Source organism: Adiantum capillus-veneris, chromosome 3 (genome assembly GCF_014529385.1).
Source record: "Adiantum capillus-veneris isolate H3 chromosome 3, ASM1452938v2, whole genome shotgun sequence".
NCBI lineage: Eukaryota > Viridiplantae > Streptophyta > Polypodiopsida > Polypodiales > Pteridaceae > Adiantum > Adiantum capillus-veneris.
In genome coordinates this window covers 75,114,029-75,124,620 of record NC_140933.1, presented here as the reverse complement: position 1 = coordinate 75,124,620, position 10,592 = coordinate 75,114,029, and the positions used below count along the sequence as shown (strand labels likewise).

Below are 10,592 nucleotides of genomic sequence, written 5' to 3'. Positions count from 1 at the left end.
ATGCCCCGAAGCACACACACAAAAAAAAATTCTTAACAACTACAGAAGGACCATAAAACCAAGCTCAAAAGCTTAAATTTAATCGGAGCATTAATTTGTGCTGCTTGGCCCGAAATGCGTGTGAGTGGTCGCAAATAAAAGCTAGCGATCGTGGCTATGCACATACATAGATATGTTTCTTTAATTTGTTGTCGGTCTTCCAATGGAAAAGCTTATAAAAAAAAAGAAATCATGGTCTTGAATGGAGTAATGATAATGCAAATGCAATCCTAAATGCAAAGTATAACCTAATGCACACACTAAGTAACTTTAAGTAGCATCAAAGATAGTGGCTCAAGGAGCAAATCCAAGAATGTGCCCTAGCATGGATAATCAAAATTAATTAGTAGTGCTTATTCTAGAGAGAAGTGATTAAGAGATATTAATCACCACGCATGCTCTAATACTGCATATGTACAAATTAGGATGAATAAATAAGTGAAGATTTCATGGTGTGTGTGTGTGTGGGTGTGGGTGTGTGTGTGTACTAGAGTAGAGAGAGTAGCACAAGGTAGACTTGGAAATGCACTTGATAATTTGAGTTTAGAATGAGTGAATACAAGCCTGAACTTATAGACTCATTGGGCAGTGGTACATCATCTTGTAGGTCACTTGTCCAAAGTGTCAAGTGTCACAATGGAGTTGCATGGAGAATCACACGGGTTTATGCCAGATGGGCATAAACCCATGTGGCATGGATTTATGCCCATGGGCATCTAGTAGACTAGGGGATTTTCACTTGTCCTAGGTGTAAAGTGTCACACGGAGTTGCATGGAAAATCACATGGGTTTATGCCACATGGGCATCTAGTAAACTAGGGGCTTTTCCCATAAGTTCTTGTCATAAGAGAGAAATCGGTACCCATAGCTAGGGTTACCCAACAATAAGGGTAGGGATAGGAATCAAAGTTGCTTTCAAGGAAAGTGGAGTGAGGCTTTCATTTGTCTTCTCTTGGGCTGCACTTTAAGAGGAATAATACCCAACAAGGGTTGCCCGAGGTAGCTAAGGACAATCTTTACTGGATGCAATAGCAAGGCACCTCCCCAAATGCAGTCACTTTTGTGAATGTGCTCAAAGCATGTGTGTGTGTGTGTGTGTGTGTGTGTGTGAGAGAGAGAGAGAGAGAGAGAGAGAGAGAGAGAGAGAGAGAGAGAGAGAGAGAGAGAGAGAGAGAGAGAGTATGAAGATAAATGAGATCAATCATTGACCACTTGCTTATACTCCTTCTGATTCCTTGTAATCAACTTCTACTTGATTCTACCTGCCGCCGCTACTTCCACTCTTTCACAACCAACATTTCTTCTCCATAAAGCACTTTCTTATCTTCGATTTCCTTGATTTAAAAGGGGAGCTCATAGATGGAGAGAGCCTTTGAGGATATTGTGATGGGACCATTGCTGTTTTGTGGATAACCTAGTCCATGAAAACCAAGAAGGAAAAATATTGTAGTATCTCGAGCACTCCAAGAGATGATTTCTTACCCCTTGCACTAGAATACCATGCCTTTGACATGATTTGATATTGCAATAGCCGATGTGCTTATCTTTCTTCCCAATGTTAACATAGCTTTGAGGATGCACATGCAGGTTGCTATGTTGTACATGCTTTGGAACCTTTATAAAAATTTGTCTTCTTCTCTCTTGGCTTGTCCAATGATAAATGATCTCTAGTAGTTTTCAATGCCATATAGGTGTATGAATCGAAAGTGCTAGCAAGTATACTGTTGCGTCAAACATAATTATGCTTTACAAACCACCCTTGCTTGAGCTCCTTGTTCTAGTCTCCCTGGGCTTCTTCTCTCTCCCAATCTTTGTGATTACTATTGTCTTTTGTCTTGTCTTTTTCACCATCGAATGCTTGGTCTCTTTCAGTCCTCTATTTGATTTCACACACACCGTGGTGTCCACTACGTGCGCTGAATAAATAGACATACAAAAACACATGCTAATTGTCTGTGCATGGAGCGTCGATCGCATGGGCGAGGTAGGTAGGCCCTCGGGGGGGTCACTTAATAATTATGTGACTATTACGTAAATGCAGCAGAAGGGGTTATTAAATTTCACTTTTTCTCACATTTCCACATACAAAAGGGTACCAGAAAATGAAATTGGAGAAAAAATTTACAGATTGAATGCGAAAAGGGTGTATTTTGTTTGTCAAAAATTCACAGATAAGGAGTTTCAAAAATAGTCCTTGAACGCATGTGATACACACGGTTTATACATAGTGATTCCCCCGAGGGTAGGCCGAAAGCCATCAAATGCTTGGTCTGCTTCAGTCCGCTCTTTGAATTCACACACCTTGGTGCCCACTGCGTGCGCTACAAAAATAGACATACAAACACACATGTTGATTGGCTGTACATGGAGCGTCCATCGCATGGGCAAGGTGGGTAGAGGCCATAAGCCTCACTACAGCTCTTGGGCGTGACTCATCCTGCCACGAGGGCATGGTAGGTAGAGCTCCTTGTGCAATCTGAATACTCATGGAAGAGGCACACAATCTCATTGGCAGGCAGTCCGAAAAGCTAGAGCGGGCAAGTTATTGTGAACCCAACCTTAATATAGGTTGGGTTCATAGGGGGGCCGATAGAAGAGAGAGGGGAGGGTGCGTGCGTCCTCTGCGACGCGCGTTTACTAGCCAAAAGAAAATTGGTGTTTCTACCCACCGTAAAGTGGGCGAGCTCCCTCAAGAAGAGGTCATCCATCGGGCCATTTTCAGAGCAAAACGTGATCGTCATGCATTGAGCTCTGGTTAGCATGTAGAGATGCGAACACATTACCATTAGGTTCCCATCGCTTTCTGTGAGTAGTTCACACTTTTTAAATTATACTCTGTACCTCTGTCTTGTGTGAACAGAATGGCGGAGGTAGTCAATATTAGTTTATTTTGTCGCCCAGCTTGTGTGAACCCGGCCATAATAGTAGATATGCAAGAGCTTGAGCCCTAAAAATGGGGCTCAAAGCCCATTCGTCGACAAGGGGGTTTTGAAATTTGATGGATGGGGTCAGAAAATAGATTTGAGAATAATGAGGCTGGTTACAGACCGCGTGCCCAAGCTTGGGCGCGCAGACGTGGAGGCTAGGCGGCGTTTGCTGATACGAAGGGCAGAAAGGGCAGAGGACAAGGTCTTGGACAGGCGATACCCCCTGCCCAAGCTCGGGCGGGGGTTGAGCTTTTGCCAGGTCAGCCAAAATCAGGCGGAACCAATGCGATGGACGCAGCTGCTGAAAATGATTTTGCTTTATGATAAAATAATGTAGCCAGTGTGTAATGCATGCTCGCCCATCATCAAAAGTGACGGGCACCCGCATTGGCAGTGTGTATCCCGCCTGAGAAGGGCCTGAAGCAGCTGGCCTGCGCTACACGTGCCAGGAAGGCTACGAGTCTACGACCTGCAGGGCTTTGGTCCCCACTTGCGACAGAGGCCGCGTGTCCGCGTGTCTTCATTTGGATGTAAGTGTGAAACGGCCCTTTCATTTCCCTCCCTAGCTCACGGGACATTCTAGAGAGAGAGAGTGAGAGAGGAGAGAGAAAGGGACAGCCTCTCGAGTCTCTCGTTCGTTATTACCGTCTCCTTCTAGGCTAAGTTCTTACGAGAGGGGCAATCCACAGGCACACATTCGTTTGTTCTCTCTCTGTTTGGCAGCAGTCTCGCTCTCTCTACTCTCTCTCTCTCTCTCTCTCTCTTTCTCTCTCTTCACGAGTCACCCACATACTGAAACGCAGATGATTATCACAAATACCCTGGTCTCCTATAAGCGTAATCCTGCAGGTAATGGTGGGCCGTGCAGGCAACTCAAAAAAGGCTGCCACGCTAAATAAAGCTATTGTAGTATGTTCCTCTCTTCTGTAGGTCGTCTTCTCGCTCCTGCAAAACCTCCTCTGGCCGCCCCCTGCGCCTAGCTACCTTGCGTTTCGCTTTCATGAAGTAAGTTTTACCCCTCTCTCTCTCTCTCTCTCTCTCAAACACACACACAAGCGCACAGTTTATCTCCTCTTTTCTTTCTCATCTCTCGCAATGTAAGGTTGTACCTGCGTGTCAGCCTTAAAGATTTGATGCTATCTCTCACTCTCTTGCAAAATTCGGAATCTCCCTAGTGTGTCGGCTCCTTCATATCGCCCGTCGCCCATAGCTCATCATTTGCCTGGCTTGGCTTCTATTGAATGTAGAGAGAGAGAAGAGAGAGAATACCCGTTCCTGGGCACTGGTAGCAACCTGTAATCAAGCCAGGAGTAAGCCGAGCGCTGAGCATTGAGCTTATCTGTGGAAACTTGGAGTTTTGGATGGAGTGAGTGGATGCGGCGAGCTCGACATTGCATGCGACAAACGCCACTTGATAGCAGGCCTGTGGGTAATCAATCTTGACATACTAGCTAACATGGTTAATCATTTCTGTATCAAAGAGATTAGCATCGAATTGTCCTATTTTGCTCACTGCATTAAGCCCTATACTTGACAGATTAGTGAACATTGTTAACCATTTCTGTATCAAAGAGTTTAGCATTTAAACACTTGATTAAGCTCGCTGCATGAATTCTTAACCTTCTCGCCAGACTCAAGCAACTACGGTGACGACGACGCATTACCTACTGTCATGATCTTGTGGACCATGTCATGATAATTGCCTCCTTCCTTACCCTTCCCCCTATCCAAACTTTCAATGAAGTCTTCACTGCACATTGCTTTCCTTTTCCTCGAAAGACTTTGTGTGCCGTGTGTACTTCCCCTTTTCCAAATTTCAAATTTTGGCTTGTGACCTTCTCATCCCCTTGACGACGGTTCGTTATGAGCCAGCACAAATGCTCGCATCTTCTGGTGGGTAAATTTAAGGTACATTGAACCACCACAATCATACATTCACACTTAACGCAAACACTCGCTCTCTCTCACACTCAGACACAGACGAACCACAGTGCACACGCACTCACACACACATATACTCACGTCAACCTCTTTTAAACGGCTCTCCATATGTGTACAGTACATCTTCATCCACACATCTAGTCAATACTCCTATCTGCGTTTACGCATTCTCATGTCTTTGCCATGTACTCTTTGTCAGGACCTTTTAAGTGCTTTCTCCTTAGTGCTTTTGAGCGAGTTTCCCCTCGATTAAAGAAAATGGTTGGCCTTATTTGCATTTAAGAGTCTTGATCAGACAGGAAAGGTGTTTGTGATAAACCTCACAGAACTTTGGTGGTATGTGCAGTCACACATACGGATCTTTGCAATTTGAACATGGCAAGGATATCGTGGAGCTTCATGAGAAAGCCCCACTAATGCTTTCAACAAGCATCAATGCCTCCTGATGGTGGGTCTATATAGCAGGCATAACAAGTGGAGAACAGGATTAGGACAAACATGGGTAATGCCAGAGTGTACTTGAAGAAGAGATGGGCAATTGCATGTGCAAGTATGCATGCTCTCGCGACAGTACAGAACCGCGCATGTTGGCTTGCTGCGCAAAGATTGCTGAACAGTTAAGTGAAGCCCCAAATCTGAGATCTCTTATTTTGATTAACAATGAGAAGGAGCAACAGCTGGAAGTGGCTTCCAAGGGAAGCTACCTAGAGAGCTCTGATGGCGATGATGGCCGCTCCAGCTTCCATTCTCAATTGTCCACTCGGACAGGCGGACAAGTGTTGCAGATTGGCCTTCCGCCCGACACTTCACATTACATCCACAGTTGTAGCAACAGGGACAAGGTGGATGGACTTCCAGAGGCAGACCTGTTCACCCTGGAGGGCCTTTCAAACAACTTCGAGTTTCCCACTAGTTGGCCTCTCTGTCCTTGCCAGCAAAAACATGTGCTGCTGAGCAGCAAGCAACAGCTTAGGGACTGCTTTGACATTGCTGCCATTCTCAACGGCTCTGACAAGCATACAATGGAACGTTTGAAAGTTAGCATCTCTCGGACTCATCTTCGAGTTTATGCTGTAACCTGGAATATGAATGGCAAGGTGATTGCCTTTTGGTTTAGTTATTGTGTGGGCATTGTGACCGGTTCCTGTGTCTGCATTAGTTGTTCTGTCAAGCGTGTGCATTCCATTTTTTGATCCTAAAACCTCGTTATGTTGGTACTTCATTGAGAGCTGTACTAAAGGCTCCGAGCTTAGGCATTTAAACTTCGACACACCTTGCATTGCTTTGATGTTTGGAAAGCTTCAAGCGCAGTACTTTGTGGGACTCAATTTTTTGTGGGACAGTTAAATAGTCTCATTCCGGCTATGCTGAGAGTGTGTGGTTGTCTTTGTGCAGCTCACGTCTTGATCATGCATTCTTTACGATCTTTGTGTTGGTGTGCACATCTCAGCTTGATCGGTAATGTGGATATTTAGGCTTCTAGGTTTTGGTTTGCATTCTTTAAACCGTACCTTTCCCATCATGTACACATTGTTTTCCTCAGAGAGATGACTGATATGGGAATTTGGACTTTCATTGATCTATGGCCAATGAACTTAAATACTTACATGTGATTACTCTGCTTCCAATAGTAGATCATGTAGGTCGTTATTGGTGTTATTAGAGAGAGAACATGCTTCTGTCTGCTCATTTTGTGGATGCTTTGTTTTGCAGAAATCGGCGCTCCAGGATCTTATCAAGCTTGCTTCTTCGTTGGATAATGAGCAGTACGACTTGTTTGTTGTAGGGTTGCAAGAGGTTCCCAGCTGTGACGCGGAGAGTCTCCTTCTTGGTGCATTCGGGGAAGGTCACAGGTACTCTTTAATCTGACACAATAAAGAAGTGCTGGTACACATGCTCATGCTGTAGTTCTCCCCATTCATGGGTATCTTTCCTGCAGTATCGTTGCGACTGCTACCATGATGTCACTACAACTGTTCATTATATGTAGGAGAGTTTTACAACCACATTTTGAAGGTAATGAACCAACCACTTTTGTGAATATGCTGTGCATGAGAGGCATGTACATACTTGGGATAATTGGAGAGCTGATTTGTGCATCATTGAAAATGGCTGTAAGAAGAGGTCCTGTGAAGCAGCTGTCTTCTGGAATGACGGTGTTGTTGGGCTTTTGATTTATCCAAAATGTACATAAATACACCCACACACACACTTTTCACAGTTTTATACAGAATGATCACGATTCAAGGATGTCAAAATAACTAGGTTTTGTGCCACTTGGAGCTCAAGGATGACAAATTGGGGTTTTTACAATGATGAGTTGGTGGCTCCTTGGGTGTAGCAGGGCATCGTTAGAAATGAAATTTGTCTGACATCTTGCGGTTGTAATTTGCAAAGGCTGTTTATCTTATCCTAAGTTTTGTTTTCTTTCATGAATGCTCAGATGTGAAAGTAGACAAAGTGGGAGGCGGTGGCTTTGGAGCCGTTGTGAGGCGACAGAAGGGTGCTGTTGCTGTTTCTTTGAAGTTCAAAGAGGCTGCATTCCTCTTCATAGCATCCCACCTTTCGCGTAAGTTCCAGTTGTTCCTTGGCATGGGAGTTAAGACTGAAATTTCAGTATGTAGATTTTTGCATTAATGTAGTCGTGTGCACGTGTATGTGAGGGAGACCTTTTGTTTTAACATTCCGCTATCTGGGCACTCATGGCGCTGCTGGGGGTGTGTTTTGTTTGGTGAAAACTGTGCATGATGGTAGATGGTCTCATTGTCTGTAGAATGACTGTCATCAGTTCGTCTATAATTTGCACTTTCCTCTTTGGGTGAATCTGGGTTTTTTCTGGATATTGAGGTAGATGTGCTAATGCATACCAGTTACGGCCTTTCTGTACATGGTTTAACATTTTATTCTCCATGAAAAGTGATTTCTTCATTCATAAATCATGATGGATCCTACCTGATGGCAACAATGGGCCTCGAAGGACCATTGACAGCAATGCCTAGAATGCCTGTGGTATTGGCATTTGATATTTAACCCTTGGAATTTGTCGTAGAGCACATCATCCGAATCCTAATGGTGATGCATTCATTTGTTTTATGCTTGTGTAGTTCTGTGCACATTTCCTCCCTGCTCGTTTTCTTTCATTTGTGGGGTTTCATTTCTTTCCCCTTTTGATTGCAATGAATGGATAAGCTGGAAAGCTTATGGAGATAGATTAATCTGATAGGTGTATGTTCAGTGCAGCTCATGAGAGCAATGTGGAGGAGAGAAATTCTCAATTTCAGCGCATTAGCCAAACTCTCTTCTCGTCAAGGTCACCATCACCCAGGTTATCCTCTTGTCTAAATGCTTCACCCGTGGAGGATTTCACGCCAAGCAGTAGTGGGAGTGAGACCCCCTTTGCTTTTCCTGGGGGTCTCACTCCAGCTACTGCTTCTCCACCTTCAACAACGAGTAGTGCAGTGGAGGACTCGGATCTTGTGGTATGGCTTGGTGACCTCAACTACCGCATTCAGGACCACCGTAGCCTTGTGTATGCCTTGATTAACCAGAACCTCTACAAGGTACTTATGCCTGCATATCAATTTTCATACGTAGGTATGCTGCATGGTTGTGTGTTTGTGTCTGTTTGTGCATGCGTGAAATGCATACCCACTACATACACTTTGCAGAATGTTGGCCCAAGGAGCTGAATGTTCAATACCCTTCTTTTGAGGGGGTGCTGATATTGTGTTTTTGTGTCTCCATGTAGCCTTTGTGGCACAAGGATCAGTTGTCTAGGGAGATAGAGCGAGGACATGTGTTCAAAGGGTTCAGAGAAGGGCCGTTGTCGTTCCGGCCCACATACAAGTATGATGTTGGAACAGACAACTATGACACAAGCCCCAAGGTAATTGTTGTTCCTTAAATGACACTCCTACAATTGGCTCATATTCCTGTAAAAGCTGCTAGCATGTTGTAAAAATTGTTTACACCAATGTTGTTGCCTCTAAAATGGTCTGCCTAGGGACAGTAAGGGAAATCCATCATTGATTTTCTTGAAATTCACCCTCTTATTAAAATTAGTGCTCTCCTAGGATGGTTCAAAATTTCAATCTTTACCTTGGTTTGAGTAACAAATTACAATACCTGAAGGCTGAAGGGTCTTTAGCTGGCTGTGTTAAATTATGTGGTTTCCCCAGTAACTGCAGAAAGGCTTTGAGTTTTCAACCTTGGAAACTATGAAATCGTTATTGTATATCCTCCATTGCAAAAGCTAGGTATTAGACACTCTAGGCCCCATGCCTTTTCACAGATTTCGAAGCCCCAAGCTGAGTTATAGGCACAATTCCCCATTCACAGAGGGATGACTTCACCTTGTTGTCAAGGATGGCTAATGGGGTACTCAAAAAACGTTTTGCCTCGAGGTGAGGATTTTACCTCCTTGTCTATGAAATTGCATAATGTGCCTCCAATGGCCCTCCATAGCTTTGAAGATTCAAAAAAGGCCTTACATAATGATGATACCTTGAAAAGGCTAATATGCCCACACTACACTGAGCTTTGAAGATTCAAAAGGGAAGGTCTTTGATGATGATGTTGATGATGATTTTTGACAAAAAACAATCATTGAGTTGTTTGAAGTTTCAACAGAAATGTGTATATTAGTATTATTTGTGTGTGTGTGGGGTAGTGTGATGAATGCACATACATATATGAAAGTGAGAATGTTCATTGGTGTTTTCTTTAAAACCTTCCAAGCAGTTCTTTTTGTACCTATGGGGTTTGAATGAATGAGAAAAAGCTGTGAGTATCATGCTGGATGTACTATGTGATGATGTGAGCTTGACTCTTGAGATGAAAAAAGAAAGGTAAAGAGAGACTTACATAAAGACAGTGGAATGTAATGTAGTCCATAAATTACTGTTTATTGATTGTACCCTACTTTTGCTATGTAATATGTTCTTTTGTACCTTTTGCCCAATGGCAAAAAAAAGGGGAAGGAAGGCCATGAAGTTCTTCCATGTATTTGTGCATAAAAAGCCCAACTTTTTCTCTTGTACTTCAACAAAGGTTTGGATGACGCAGGAACGGGTGCCCTCTTGGACGGATAGGATATTGTACAAAGTGAAGGGCGGCAGCATCAAAGTGAACGTGTGTGACTACGATGCCATCGATTCTATCAAGAGCTCAGACCATCGTCCCGTCAAAGCTGTTTTCACACTCAGCCCTCGGTGACGGTGTCCGCCCGCCCACTTTTTGTGGGTGCCGCCGCCCGCCCATTTTTAAGAGTCCATTTCATACAGGCCGATATTGGGCCCGGACACGCTCTACTCCGCTAAATGTGACACGTCTGCTCTCACTCGGCCAATCGTTTTTTGTACAGCCCGAAATGGACCAATTGTCTTGGTTGAAAAAAAAGAAGAGCGAGATTTTGGATTTATTTTTAGAGAAAATTTTCGATATTTTTATATCCTTTTATTAGAGGTTCATTCCTGTCGCTTCTGTGTATTTTTCTGTATGTCAGATTCTGTACCAGCTGCATTTAATAATGTCCTGTCATCTGTCGTGGCTGTTCCCCCTTTGGCGAGGTCCAATTCATTTCACCAAAGTGTAAATAATTTTATTTTTTTTGCTACGGCGAATAAAAAATTACCTTGCATTTAATTTGCTGAGCACTTTCTCAAGTTTTTCTTTAATCAAGTCATT

General features: G+C 43.6%; 1 protein-coding gene across 3 annotated transcripts; it reads left to right on the top strand.

Moving 5' to 3' along the window:
* Positions 1-3,643: 3,643 nt before the first annotated feature.
* LOC147461122 (type IV inositol polyphosphate 5-phosphatase 11-like) lies at positions 3,644-10,383 on the top strand. 3 transcript variants are annotated; one of them, XM_086508739.1, is made up of 9 exons: positions 3,644-3,971; positions 4,214-4,395; positions 5,254-6,004; positions 6,621-6,760; positions 6,847-6,923; positions 7,351-7,476; positions 8,148-8,467; positions 8,656-8,793; positions 9,972-10,383. In XM_086508739.1, the coding sequence occupies exons 3-9, from the start codon at positions 5,438-5,440 to the stop codon at positions 10,119-10,121; spliced, it is 1,518 nt and encodes a 505-aa protein (XP_086364865.1). In that variant the 5' UTR covers positions 3,644-3,971; positions 4,214-4,395; positions 5,254-5,437; the 3' UTR covers positions 10,122-10,383. The 3 variants fall into 3 exon arrangements, with proteins under 3 accessions (XP_086364865.1, XP_086364866.1, XP_086364867.1); XM_086508740.1 differs by having other exon boundaries at positions 3,644-4,391; XM_086508741.1 differs by lacking the exons at positions 3,644-3,971; positions 4,214-4,395 and adding an exon at positions 4,896-5,168.
* Positions 10,384-10,592: the final 209 nt, after the last annotated feature.